The 15,012-nt window shown below is 42.4% G+C and overlaps 1 protein-coding gene across 1 annotated transcript; it reads left to right on the forward strand.

Moving 5' to 3' along the window:
- Positions 1 to 1,774: 1,774 nt before the first annotated feature.
- Hrnr (hornerin) lies at positions 1,775 to 14,111 on the forward strand. Its single transcript, XM_034501380.2, has 3 exons — positions 1,775 to 1,789; positions 2,544 to 2,703; positions 4,621 to 14,111. The coding sequence occupies exons 2-3, from the start codon at positions 2,566 to 2,568 to the stop codon at positions 13,213 to 13,215; spliced, it is 8,733 nt and encodes a 2,910-aa protein (XP_034357271.1). The 5' UTR covers positions 1,775 to 1,789; positions 2,544 to 2,565; the 3' UTR covers positions 13,216 to 14,111.
- Positions 14,112 to 15,012: the final 901 nt, after the last annotated feature.

The raw sequence follows: 15,012 nt of genomic DNA on the forward strand, positions 1-15,012 counted from the left end.
TAACTTCCTACTTTGGAAGCTGAGTTTATGGCTCTGTCAATAAAGTACCTACCATATAAGCATGAGAACTTGAGTAGAAATCTCAGAACACAAGAAAGAAAAAAAAAGCCCAGGCATGTCTGAGTCAGGAGGGCACCTGTAATCCTACCATGGGGACAGGAGATATCCAAAACCTGGCAGATTCCCCAGAGCTCACCAGCTAGGTAGTATAGCTACTTGGTAAGTACTTCATTCAATGAGAGATCCTGTCTCAAAAGACAAGACAGAAAGTGATATAAGAAAATGCTTGTCATTGACCTCTAGCAAGCAAGTACACATGCTCCCCACACACAAATATTTGTCTTCTAGTTTTTTCCACAATGTTAATATTATGATTAACATAATATTTTATCAGAATGAAGTGATAGCCCAGTCAGTAACATGCTTGCCTCACAAACATCAAGACCAGAGTTGAATCTCTAGAAACAATGTAACAATATAGGGTATGATAGAGCATGTCTGTAACCCCAGCTCCCTGAAGGGAAAGACAGGAAGGAAGAACCCTGGTTAGCCAATCTTGCCTAATGGCAAGTTCCAGACTACTGAGATATTCTGTTTTAAAGAGGGTGAAAGGAACATTCAGATTAGATTTGATGGCATACATTTTTAATGCCAGCATGCAAGAGAACAGAGACAAGTGGATCTCTATGAGTTTAAGGCTATCATGATTTACATAGAAAGTTCCAGGTAGGGCTACAAAATGAAACCCTGTCTCAATAAAAAAGATCAATTACATTCCTGATGGTGACACCTAAAGTTGTCCTCTGGCCTACACACACACACACACACACACACACACACACACACACACACACACGTACAGATTAACCTGAAAATAATGAGCAAGTTATGATTCTCTCTTAAGTAATACTGGGAACATGTCTTACAGAAAAATCAAAATTAATTGTTAATAATAGCAATTTAACTAGACAGATACTGCTAAAAGGTAACTCAAGAAAGGAAAAAAGATGAAATAATCCAATATGTTGATGTAATCAACTCCATATGGGCATAGACATAAATATATATGTACAAAAACAATGGAACTTAAGAGAAGCCACAGGCAAGATCATGAGGGACCTAGAGAACATATGTTTTTTCTTGCTAAGGCTATATGGTGATTAAAATGTAAGCTATATTCACAAATACTTGCGTAAATTAGATAGGCCAAGTTAAACAGATCAAAAGAGCCTCTACAGTTACTAAATCCAAGAGGCAATAAAATCATGGATGGCACCTTGGCTGGAATCTCTTATATAAAACTATATTAATATGGGTGTGTCTGACTAGGTGATATTTCAGCTTCCTTCTGAATATCGAATTCCATTACTTTTTGACATTTGGGTTTTGATGTCATTCCATTCAACTTTTATTAAACCATACAGCTGGCTGCCAATGCAACATTACATAATTGAGTGTGTGTGTATATGCGTGTGTGTGCGCGCACACACACACACACACAAACAGCCTTTCTGCAAAGTGTCCTGAGAGTTGGACAGGTGGGGCTGATACTAGCCCAGATTTGGGAGCTGCTATTGCAATATCAGGTTAACATGTAAGGAAGTAAGAAGGTAAACACCTGGAAGGTGAGATGGAGAAGGAGCTGGACTTGTTTAGGAGTGAACTAGGACATCTCAAAGAAAGCAACTCCTCCCTCAGATGGACCATTATAAAAAGGCCAGTGTTTCCAGTGAGCAGCACCCTGCAAGCAACATCAGTCTCCATCCCTACTGTTCCTCTGGTGAACCAGGTAAGTGAGCAGTCACCCACTTCTACTCATAGTATTTAGGTCTACTAAATACTAAAGTCCACATTAGACTTGAAAGTTTTCTTTTTAGAATATTATGAGGAACTCTGATATAAAACTGTAGCAGCTCCTGTCTTTGAGATCTTTCCTTAAGAATGTACAAACTGAGTAAACCTCTAGCAGCTTGTCTCCTTTTATTCCTCTCTGTTATGTGAGCAGAAAGTCCTGAGGAACAATCTCTACACAAAGAAGAAAAGCAGACGCTGTCTGATAGGGACCTCCCCCAGCTTCCTATCACCTAACCCTATAGCTGGCTTTGCTCATTTTTTCTACTTTCTTTGTCCTAGAAAACATTGAGAATCCAAGTTACCCACTGGTGCTTTTTAGGTGGATTTAGGCTTTCTTTAGGCTTTCTATGTAGGTGACATGCCTGTCTCCTGAAGTGTGATGGTTCAGACTTAGAAAGCAACTAAGAGGTGGACGATTAGCACATTCTGGTTTTCTATAGATCCAGAACAAATCAGGTAGCCCAACAAAGTTCTACCGACATTCATTCAGGAATTGAAGTAAGATATAGAGATCCTGTTCTAATTTCATCACTCTCTTGCTACATAGTTAGAACAAGTTATTCCACTCGGGGTTCATTCTCAACTAGTGCAGAGAGAAATTAATCATGCTGACAATAATTACAAATGATTGGAACTATTTATGTGTTTAAGCAATAAGTTAGAAATGGATCTCTTGTTCCCTCATCTAGGCTAACTTGAATTTGCAGCAAGATGCCTGAACTCCTGCAAGGAATTGTCATCATCATCAATAATTTTTACCAATATGCCACCAAAGATGGGAACTGTGACATGTTGAGCAAAAAAGAGATGAAAGAACTTCTGGAAACCGAGTTTCACCAAATTCTTAAGGTAAGAACTCTATACCAGGACTTAATTCTGAAGCAATTCTCTTCTCTACTTTATCCTACCTTTTGTTTATATATCAAATATCAGAAAGGACTCTCATATTTGGTAATAGAGAATTGAATTTGGCAGACTTGAAATCGTCTATAAACCATTGATTAAGACTGTTTTATAACACGCTTAGGTTAAAATGATCCTACCAAACAACAGTCAATTCACAGATTTAAAAATTTCCTGCCCATGAGAGCAATCCTTATGACCATCAGAAAATCTTCAAAATATAATAAATTCACATTTTTACATTTGATTTCTTTAGTGTAAAGTTCAAACCACTACCTATTTCTGAGATTCTGGTAATCTAAGGCCTCTTAAATTAAAAGAAATTTATATTGACCTATAATTCATCAAAAGCAGAGAAAAAATAACCTAAAACTTACCAGCTCTGAAAATAAACATGTGGAAACTTAAAATTATTCTTGAATTCAAATGCTTACTGAATAGCATTTGTATTTCTATGGCTATCTTACATCAAATATGAGAATCATCCTACCTCCTAAACTTCTTCCTTCTCTTTTAACCCAATATAGAATCCCAGGGTAGGTACTGATTTCCTCATTCTCAGAAGACACTACCATTTTCTAATCTCCATCTAGTTTATAAACAGCCTTTTAAAAACAGTACATTTCTCTCCATCACAAGTGCTAATCCTCTGCTTCAGGCTACATTCTATTATAATTTCACCATAAAAATACTCCAATGACCCTTACTGGCTCTTAATATAAAACTCAAAATTCCCCAACATGATTTTAAAATTATGATCTAATCTATATTTATCTCACTAGCACAATGACTTTACTCCTTGTACTAAATTTAGCACTCCTGAATTTCTGTCAATTCCTTAAATAAACTATACTTCTCTTACCTTTCACACTGTGTTCATATCATCACGTCTACCTGCATCTTCTTCTCTGAGTTTCTCCTCCCTTTATTCATTTAGCTAATTCTAACCCATCCTTCAATAAATATCATATCCTCTCATTAAACTTTCTTGAATCACAACTAGCTCCCCTTTAATGCACTCATATTTGATATAAAAATTATAAATTAGTATATAGAACCATTAAATGTTACTTTTAAAATTTTACCTATTTACTCATTTATTACTAAAATGAGATCTCGTGTAATATAGTCTAGCCTTAAACTTGCTATGTAGATGACAATGACCATGAACTCCTGATCTTAGTGCCTCTACCTCCTGATTGACAGGATTACAGGCATGCACCATGAGGCCCAGCATAACACTTAAATCATTCACTGCTTTAGACCTTCGATAACATAGTGCTAGGCATATTACTGCCCTGACTCCTAAATTTCTGTTTTAAAATCTATAATTGGCAAACAAACTAACTGAGCAAAGAAAATTTATATATAATTGAGTAGATGTCTAAAGTTATTATTTATAGTTAGCTAACCATCCATGATTAACCATTGCCCACTTTTCTTTTTTCCTTCCTTCCTTCCTTTCTTTCTTCTCTTTTTCTTTCTTTCTTTGACAAGATTTTGCTTTTAATTCCAAGGAAGCAAGGAACTTCCTATGCAACCCACACTACAAACTCACGATCATGTTTCCTTGGCCTCCAAAGCACTGGTCTAAGCTACCAAATTTACCAAACATAAAAGGCTCCCCTCCACCATTCATCCTTGAACACTGCATCTACTCCTGGTTATTCTCTCTCTCTCTCTCTCTCTCTCTCTCTTCATCCCTCTTCCTCTCTATCTTTCACCTTTCTAACCCAAACAACTGTGGTCAATTTCAACCAAAATGTATTAACTATTCAAATGTCTACAGCTTCCCTCCAAATGATTGACTAGGTTTATAGTATACAGTTACAGAACCTTCACTTGTACCTTATTTCTTGACAGAATCCAGATGATCCAGACACGGTAGATATCATCATGCAAAGTCTGGATCGAGATCATAACCATAAAGTAGATTTTACTGAGTATCTTCTAATGATACTCAAGCTGGCTAAGGCTTGTAACAAAATTATTGGCAAAGATTACTGCCACGCTTCAGGGTCAAAGCAGAAAAATAAAAGTCACCAGCACCAAGAGGAACAGAGTGAAAAAGAAACAGAAAATGAAGAGCAAGAAGCATCTTCAAGTTATTCAAGTTCTAGTGCAGGAGAGAGTGACTCTTATTCCAGAGGCTCAAGAGGAAGCAATAATTACAAAACAAAAAAACCAACAAAAGGGAAGGAGCAAATTTCTGAACAAAAGACAAAATCAAATTCAAGTCATTTCCAAAATAGTGAGGAATATGAGCGAGGCCAGCATGGATCAGGACATTCCCAGTCACCTAGGAACAGCAGACCTAGCTCCAGGAAAGCTTCTGGGTTTCCTCAACATGTATCTAAATCAGGACAATCTACTAGCTCCACTGGACAGGGATCCGGTGACTGTCAGTCTTCTGGTAATGAAAAACATGGTTCCTCATCAAGAGAATCATCAGGATGTGGCACAAGTCAGTCCACTACAAATGATCAACAAGGTTCAGGATTGAGTCAGTCATATAGCCACAGTCGAGGCAGGTCTACCTCAAGAAAGTCTTCTACCTCTCAACAGTATAAATCTCGATCAGCAGGATCTGGCTTTAGTCAAAATGGATGTGAGCAAAGTCAATCTTCTCATCATGGAAAAAATGGTTCTTTCTCTGGACACTCAGCAAGTGGTCAACAGCATGGATCTTGTTGTGGTCAGTCTTCTGGGAATGGTCAAAATGAATATGGCTCAGGACAGTCTCCCAGCTCTGGAGAGCATGGCTCTCATTATGGTCAGTCTTCCAGCTATGGCACACACAACTCAGGGTCAAGCCAATCTCCTACCCAGAAAAGACATGGCTCTGGTTCAAGACAGACTTCTGGTTTGGCTCACTATGGCTCCACATCAGGACAAACTTCTAGCTCCACGAGACAGGGTTCTAGACGAGGTCAGTCCTCTGGAACTGAACAACATGGTCTTTCATCAGGACAGTCTTCAAGCTGTGGGTCAGGTCAGTCCACCAGCTATGGTCAACAAGGATCAGGATCAAGTCAGTCATATAGCCACAATCGAGGCAGGTCTAGTTCAAGGGAGTCTAATACATCCCAAGAGTATAGATCTGGATCAGGAGAAGCTTCTGGCTTTGGTCAACATGCATCTGGGCAAGGTCAGTCTTCTCGTAGTGGACAAAATGGTTCTTTCTCTGGACAGTCAGGAAGTAGTCATCAGCATGGATCTTGTTGTGGTCAGTCTTCTGGGAATGGTCCAAATGAATATGGCTCAGGACAGTCTCGCAGCTCTTGGCAGCATGGCTCTCATTATGGTCAGTCTTCCAGCTATGGCACACACAACTCAGGGTCAAGCCAGTCTCCTACTCAGAGGAGACATGGCTCTGGTTCAAGACAGTCTTCTGGTTTAGCTCACTATGGCTCCACATCAGGACAAACTTCTAGCTCCACGAGACAGGGTTCTAGACGAGGTCAGTCCTCTGGAACTGAACAACATGGTCTTTCATCAGGACAGTCTTCAGGCTGTGGGTCAGGTCAGTCCACCAGCTATGGTCAACAAGGATCAGGATCAAGTCAGTCATATAGCCACAATCGAGGAAGGTCAAGCTCAAGGGAGTCTAATGCATCCCAAGAGTATAGATCTGGATCAGGAGAAGCTTCTGGCTTGGGTCAACATGCATCTGGGCAAGGTCAGTCTTCTCGTAGTGGACAAAATGGTTCATTCTCTGGACAGTCAGGAAGTAGTCATCAGCATCAGTCTGGCTCTATGCATGGCTATGGCTCAGGACAGTCTCGCAGCTCTGGGCAGCATGGCTCTCATTATGGTCAGTCTTCCAGCTATGGCACACACAACTCAGGGTCAAGCCAGTCTACTACTCAGAGGAGACATGGCTCTGGTTCAAGACAGTCTTCTGGTTTAGGTCAAAATGGCTCCACATCAGGACAAACTTCTAGCTCCACGAGACAGGGTTCTAGACGAGGTCAGTCCTCTGGAACTGAACAACATGGTCTTTCATCAGGACAGTCTTCAAGCTGTGGGTCAGGTCAATCCACCAGCTATGGTCAACAAGGATCAGGATCAAGTCAGTCATATAGCCACAATCGAGGCAGGTCTAGTTCAAGGGAGTCTAATACATCCCAAGAGTATAGATCTGGATCAGGAGAAGCTTCTGGCTTTGGTCAACATGCATCTGGGCAAGGTCAGTCTTCTCGTAGTGGACAAAATGGTTCTTTCTCTGGACAGTCAGGAAGTAGTCATCAGCATGGATCTTGTTGTGGTCAGTCTTCTGGGAATGGTCCAAATGAATATGGCTCAGGACAGTCTCGCAGCTCTGGGCAGCATGGCTCTCATTATGGTCAGTCTTCCAGCTATGGCACACACAACTCAGGGTCAAGCCAGTCTCCTACTCAGTGGAGACATGGCTCTGGTTCAAGACAGTCTTCTGGTTTAGGTCAAAATGGCTCCACATCAGGACAAACTTCTAGCTCCACGAGACAGGGTTCTAGACGAGGTCAGTCCTCTGGAACTGAACAACATGGTCTTTCATCAGGACAGTCTTCAGGCTGTGGGTCAGGTCAGTCCACCAGCTATGGTCAACAAGGATCAGGATCAAGTCAGTCATATAGCCACAATCGAGGAAGGTCAAGCTCAAGGGAGTCTAATGCATCCCAAGAGTATAGATCTGGATCAGGAGAAGCTTCTGGCTTGGGTCAACATGCATCTGGGCAAGGTCAGTCTTCTCGTAGTGGACAAAATGGTTCTTTCTCTGGACAGTCAGGAAGTAGTCATCAGCATGGATCTTGTTGTGGTCAGTCTTCTGGGAATGGTCCAAATGAATATGGCTCAGGACAGTCTCGCAGCTCTGGGCAGCATGGCTCTCATTATGGTCAGTCTTCCAGCTATGGCACACACAACTCAGGGTCAAGCCAGTCTCCTACTCAGAGGAGACATGGCTCTGGTTCAAGACAGTCTTCTGGTTTAGGTCAAAATGGCTCCACATCAGGACAAACTTCTAGCTCCACGAGACAGGGTTCTAGACGAGGTCAGTCCTCTGGAACTGAACAACATGGTCTTTCATCAGGACAGTCTTCAAGCTATGGGTCAGGTCAGTCCACCAGCTATGGTCAACAAGGATCAGGATCAAGTCAGTCATATAGCCACAATCGAGGAAGGTCAAGCTCAAGGGAGTCTAATGCATCCCAAGAGTATAGATCTGGATCAGGAGAAGCTTCTGGCTTGGGTCAACATGCATCTGGGCAAGGTCAGTCTTCTCATAGTGGACAAAATGGTTCTTTCTCTGGACAGTCAGGAAGTAGTCATCAGCATCAGTCTGGCTCTATGCATGGCTATGGCTCAGGACAGTCTCGCAGCTCTGGGCAGCATGGCTCTCATTATGCTCAGTCTTCCAGCTATGGCACACACAACTCAGGGTCAAGCCAGTCTCCTACCCAGAGGAGACATGGCTCTGGTTCAAGACAGTCTTCTGGTTTAGGTCAAAATGGCTCCACATCAGGACAAACTTCTAGCTCCACGAGACAGGGTTCTAGACGAGGTCAGTCCTCTGGAACTGAACAACATGGTCTTTCATCAGGACAGTCTTCAGGCTGTGGGTCAGGTCAGTCCACCAGCTATGGTCAACAAGGATCAGGATCAAGTCAGTCATATAGCCACAATCGAGGCAGGTCTAGTTCAAGGGAGTCTAATGCATCCCAAGAGTATAGATCTGGATCAGGAGAAGCTTCTGGCTTGGGTCAACATGCATCTGGGCAAGGTCAGTCTTCTCATAGTGGACAAAATGGTTCTTTCTCTGGACAGTCAGGAAGTAGTCATCAGCATGGATCTTGTTGTGGTCAGTCTTCTGGGAATGGTCCAAATGAATATGGCTCAGGACAGTCTCGCAGCTCTTGGCAGCATGGCTCTCATTATGCTCAGTCTTCCAGCTATGGCACACACAACTCAGGGTCAAGCCAGTCTCCTACTCAGAGGAGACATGGCTCTGGTTCAAGACAGTCTTCTGGTTTAGCTCACTATGGCTCCACATCAGGACAAACTTCTAGCTCCACGAGACAGGGTTCTAGACGAGGTCAGTCCTCTGGAACTGAACAACATGGTCTTTCATCAGGACAGTCTTCAGGCTGTGGGTCAGGTCAGTCCACCAGCTATGGTCAACAAGGATCAGGATCAAGTCAGTCATATAGCCACAATCGAGGAAGGTCAAGCTCAAGGGAGTCTAATGCATCCCAAGAGTATAGATCTGGATCAGGAGAAGCTTCTGGCTTGGGTCAACATGCATCTGGGCAAGGTCAGTCTTCTCATAGTGGACAAAATGGTTCTTTCTCTGGACAGTCAGGAAGTAGTCATCAGCATCAGTCTGGCTCTATGCATGGCTATGGCTCAGGACAGTCTCGCAGCTCTGGGCAGCATGGCTCTCATTATTCTCAGTCTTCCAGCTATGGCACACACAACTCAGGGTCAAGCCAGTCTCCTACTCAGAGGAGACATGGCTCTGGTTCAAGACAGTCTTCTGGTTTAGGTCAAAATGGCTCCACATCAGGACAAACTTCTAGCTCCACGAGACAGGGTTCTAGACGAGGTCAGTCCTCTGGAACTGAACAACATGGTCTTTCATCAGGACAGTCTTCAAGCTGTGGGTCAGGTCAGTCCACCAGCTATGGTCAACAAGGATCAGGATCAAGTCAGTCATATAGCCACAATCGAGGCAGGTCTAGTTCAAGGGAGTCTAATACATCCCAAGAGTATAGATCTGGATCAGGAGAAGCTTCTGGCTTTGGTCAACATGCATCTGGGCAAGGTCAGTCTTCTCGTAGTGGACAAAATGGTTCTTTCTCTGGACAGTCAGGAAGTAGTCATCAGCATGGATCTTGTTGTGGTCAGTCTTCTGGGAATGGTCCAAATGAATATGGCTCAGGACAGTCTCGCAGCTCTTGGCAGCATGGCTCTCATTATGCTCAGTCTTCCAGCTATGGCACACACAACTCAGGGTCAAGCCAATCTCCTACTCAGAGGAGACATGGCTCTGGTTCAAGACAGTCTTCTGGTTTAGCTCACTATGGCTCCACATCAGGACAAACTTCTAGCTCCACGAGACAGGGTTCTAGACGAGGTCAGTCCTCTGGAACTGAACAACATGGTCTTTCATCAGGACAGTCTTCAGGCTGTGGGTCAGGTCAGTCCACCAGCTATGGTCAACAAGGATCAGGATCAAGTCAGTCATATAGCCACAATCGAGGAAGGTCAAGCTCAAGGGAGTCTAATGCATCCCAAGAGTATAGATCTGGATCAGGAGAAGCTTCTGGCTTGGGTCAACATGCATCTGGGCAAGGTCAGTCTTCTCATAGTGGACAAAATGGTTCTTTCTCTGGACAGTCAGGAAGTAGTCATCAGCATCAGTCTGGCTCTATGCATGGCTATGGCTCAGGACAGTCTCGCAGCTCTGGGCAGCATGGCTCTCATTATGCTCAGTCTTCCAGCTATGGCACACACAACTCAGGGTCAAGCCAGTCTCCTACCCAGAGGAGACATGGCTCTGGTTCAAGACAGTCTTCTGGTTTAGGTCAAAATGGCTCCACATCAGGACAAACTTCTAGCTCCACGAGACAGGGTTCTAGACGAGGTCAGTCCTCTGGAACTGAACAACATGGTCTTTCATCAGGACAGTCTTCAGGCTGTGGGTCAGGTCAGTCCACCAGCTATGGTCAACAAGGATCAGGATCAAGTCAGTCATATAGCCACAATCGAGGAAGGTCAAGCTCAAGGGAGTCTAATGCATCCCAAGAGTATAGATCTGGATCAGGAGAAGCTTCTGGCTTGGGTCAACATTCATCTGGGCAAGGTCAGTCTTCTCGTAGTGGACAAAATGGTTCTTTCTCTGGACAGTCAGGAAGTAGTCATCAGCATGGATCTTGTTGTGGTCAGTCTTCTGGGAATGGTCCAAATGAATATGGCTCAGGACAGTCTCGCAGCTCTTGGCAGCATGGCTCTCATTATGCTCAGTCTTCCAGCTATGGCACACACAACTCAGGGTCAAGCCAGTCTCCTGCCCAGAGGAGACATGGCTCTGGTTCAAGACAGTCTTCTGGTTTAGCTCACTATGGCTCCACATCAGGACAAACTTCTAGCTCCACGAGACAGGGTTCTAGACGAGGTCAGTCCTCTGGAACTGAACAACATGGTCTTTCATCAGGACAGTCTTCAAGCTGTGGGTCAGGTCAGTCCACCAGCTATGGTCAACAAGGATCAGGATCAAGTCAGTCATATAGCCACAATCGAGGAAGGTCAAGCTCAAGGGAGTCTAATGCATCCCAAGAGTATAGATCTGGATCAGGAGAAGCTTCTGGCTTTGGTCAACATGCATCTGGGCAAGGTCAGTCTTCTCGTAGTGGACAAAATGGTTCTTTCTCTGGACAGTCAGGAAGTAGTCATCAGCATGGATCTTGTTGTGGTCAGTCTTCTGGGAATGGTCCAAATGAATATGGCTCAGGACAGTCTCGCAGCTCTGGGCAGCATGGCTCTCATTATGGTCAGTCTTCCAGCTATGGCACACACAACTCAGGGTCAAGCCAATCTCCTACTCAGAGGAGACATGGCTCTGGTTCAAGACAGTCTTCTGGTTTAGGTCAAAATGGCTCCACATCAGGACAAACTTCTAGCTCCACGAGACAGGGTTCTAGACGAGGTCAGTCCTCTGGAACTGAACAACATGGTCTTTCATCAGGACAGTCTTCAAGCTATGGGTCAGGTCAGTCCACCAGCTATGGTCAACAAGGATCAGGATCAAGTCAGTCATATAGCCACAATCGAGGCAGGTCTAGTTCAAGGGAGTCTAATACATCCCAAGAATATAGATCTGGATCAGGAGAAGCTTCTGGCTTTGGTCAACATGCATCTGGGCAAGGTCAGTCTTCTCATAGTGGACAAAATGGTTCTTTCTCTGGACAGTCAGGAAGTAGTCATCAGCATGGATCTTGTTGTGGTCAGTCTTCTGGGAATGATCCAAATGAATATGGCTCAGGACAGTCTCGCAGCTCTGGGCAGCATGGCTCTCATTATGCTCAGTCTTCCAGCTATGGCACACACAACTCAGGGTCAAGCCAATCTCCTACTCAGAGGAGACATGGCTCTGGTTCAAGACAGTCTTCTGGTTTAGCTCACTATGGCTCCACATCAGGACAAACTTCTAGCTCCATGAGACAGGGTTCTAGACGAGGTCAGTCCTCTGGAACTGAACAACATGGTCTTTCATCAGGACAGTCTTCAAGCTATGGGTCAGGTCAGTCCACCAGCTATGGTCAACAAGGATCAGGATCTTGTCAGTCATCTACCCACAGAAGAGGCAGTTCTTTTTCAAGGGGATCTTCTGACTCACAGTGTTGTGTGTCTGGTTCAGGAGAGTCTTCTGGCTTTAGCCAACATCAGTCTTTGCAAGGGCAGTCTTCTCACATTGGGCAACATGGTACTTTCTCTGGAGAGTCATCTGGTCATGTTCAGCATGGACCTGCCTTTGGTCAATCTGGAGGCTCTGTTCAGTCATCTAACTCTGGTCAGCATGGTTCTACTTCATGGCAATCGTCTGGTTTTGACCAGCAAAGACCTGGATCACATCAATCTTCTTCCTGTAGTAGTCATAAATCTACCTGTCAAGAGTATTCCAGCTTTGCACCATGTAAGTCTGGTTCATTAGAGTGTTCTGGCTTTGGTAACCAAGTATCTAGATCAGGTCAATCAACTTATGGGCAACATGAATGTAACAGAAATCAATCTTCTGGCTATAGACAATATAATCCTACATCAGGACAGTCATACTGTGGTGGTCAGTGTGGATCTAATTCAAACCAATCTTCCAGCTATGGAGAACAGGGACTTGGTCCTAGTCAGTCTTCTAACTATGGCCAGTATGGATGCCCCTCAAGTCATTACTCTAGCCAGAGCCAACATGGAGGTGGGTGTAGTCAGGGTTTTAACACTGATCAATATGGGTCTGGTTCCTATTCCTCTTCTATCTCTAGACAAAATTGTCCAGGATCTGGTCTGTGCCCTACTTCACAACAATATGGGTCTGGTTCATGTCACTCATTTAGCCCTGGATCATGTGGTTCTGGATATGGTCAATATTCTAACTTTGAGCAACCTCAGTCCAATAGATGTGGAAACCAGTGGGAATCTGGCTGTGGCCCCTCAATTTGCAATGAAAATCAATCAATAAGCTTGCATAGACAAGTAGAAACCTCCTCACATTGTGGCTTTGGACAATTTTCACCGTCACATGGACAGATTAGATCTGATACTACTGGTAAATTGTCACTTTGTAATGTGGACAATAGACAAGGTAACTCTGACTATGAGAGAGTCAAGGAAAGTAAGTTTGGAATAAGAAATATAGTCTCAGGTTCTCATACTTTCAATAGTAGCACTCCACTCTATGAGTATGTCCAAGAGCAGAGACGCTAATTCTCACAGTAAATAAAAAACTGTGGTAAAATTAACTTAGATGTTAATTTAAGAATCGAGAAATTGTTGGAGATAAGAAGCTCATCATGAAACTCCTTTTCTCAATCTTGACATACCTGTTCTCATCCATTTAAAATGATAATTAGCATATATTCCTAGTTATTGAGTTTCTTCCAAATAATGTATGATAGTTGGGGTACTTAATTAAGATCTATTACAGTGGATAAATATTTGTTTTAAGGGAATTAAGGTTGGAAGAATAATTTGAAGAGTTTGGGGTTTAATTAAGGTATCATTCTGAAAGATTATTATTTAGTTATGAATGATGCTAAAGCTAAACTTATAGTTTTAAAGGGCAATATATTATAAATGTATTATCAGTCCAGTTGCCAAAGCTTTACCTTACATTAACATACAGTCTAATTTTTAATGTATAATGTTAGATGGCAAGAACAAGATGTATATGTATGTGTGGTTCTATTCTTATCCAAATCACCAAGCTACTTTGACACAGTTTAAATCAGTAAGTGAACAAGTGGCACTAAAGTTTTGCTCCAGATGCTTATTCCTAGCCAATGAAAAAGAGGTGCAGGACAAAAGGATTCAAGTGTGGGCTTTACCTTTATTCCAATAAGAGATATCCTGGCTTGTATTTGTAAAAAATTGTTTCAGATTAGAAAATTTTAGACATACTACATATAGCTTTGAAGTATAAATAGTTTACTGGTCTTCCCATGTAGAGATATCATCAAAAACAAGATGAAAAGGAAGCTTGTCATGTTATATAGGTCTTTGTTTGACTGTAATGTATTTTTTTCAAATCTTTGGATTCAACCAACTGGATTGCATTAATATTGATTATTAATATTAATATTAATAAATTGGTGGTGATTAAATACTGAGCTTTTTCTTGCCTCTGCTTCATTTTACTTCTTCAGCACAAGTGTTCAAACTAGAAACCAATAGAAGTAGCTATTTCCCAAAGTCCCATACATCACAAACAATCCAGATTAGAAAAACTTAAAATCTTAGTAATATGTTCTATTTAATTTAAAAATAGGCAAAACTCATGCCTTTGAATTTTGTGTGGGATCTGGTTAGTTGGTTGGTTGATTGGTTGGTTGGTTGGTTGGTTGGTTGGTTAGTTGGTTGGTTAGTTGGTTGGTTGATTGGTTGGTTGGTTGGTTGGTTGGTTGGTTGATTGGTTGATTGGTTGGTTGGTTAGTTAGTTGGTTGATTAGATGGTTGGTTGGTTTGAACAGGATCTCATGACCAGCTTTGCCTGGGCTCAACTCATTCCTGCTGCCTTAGCCTCCTGAATCCTGAGATTACAAGCATGTGCCACCATGCCCAGCTTCACCACATTGTTCTTCACAATAGTTTTTTATGTGACACAGAGAGCAAAAGCAAACTAAAAATAAGTGAGACTGCATCAAACTAAAAAGTAAAATAATCAAGATTAAAAGGCAAGAGAAAAATATTTGAAATAAATGTGTCTAAAGAATAAGAAGTTAATATCTAAAATAAACTCAAAAGACACAAAAGAAAAGACGTTTGCAAATTTTAAAATAGGAATGTCCAGAAGAGGTAGTTTCCAAAGAAAACAAGTAGACAACAACTATGTAAAAACAAACTGAAATGAGACAGGCCTTCGGCAGCATATTTCTAATGCCAGCACTTGGAAGGCTGAGACAGGAGGACTCAGTCTTGGGTCATAGCAAGACCATCTTTCAAAAGCAGAAAAAGAAAAAAAAAAGAAAGAGAAGGAAAGGGGAAACATGGAGAAAAATACAAAAG

Source organism: Arvicanthis niloticus, chromosome 4, assembly GCF_011762505.2.
Source record: "Arvicanthis niloticus isolate mArvNil1 chromosome 4, mArvNil1.pat.X, whole genome shotgun sequence".
Lineage (NCBI taxonomy): Eukaryota > Metazoa > Chordata > Mammalia > Rodentia > Muridae > Arvicanthis > Arvicanthis niloticus.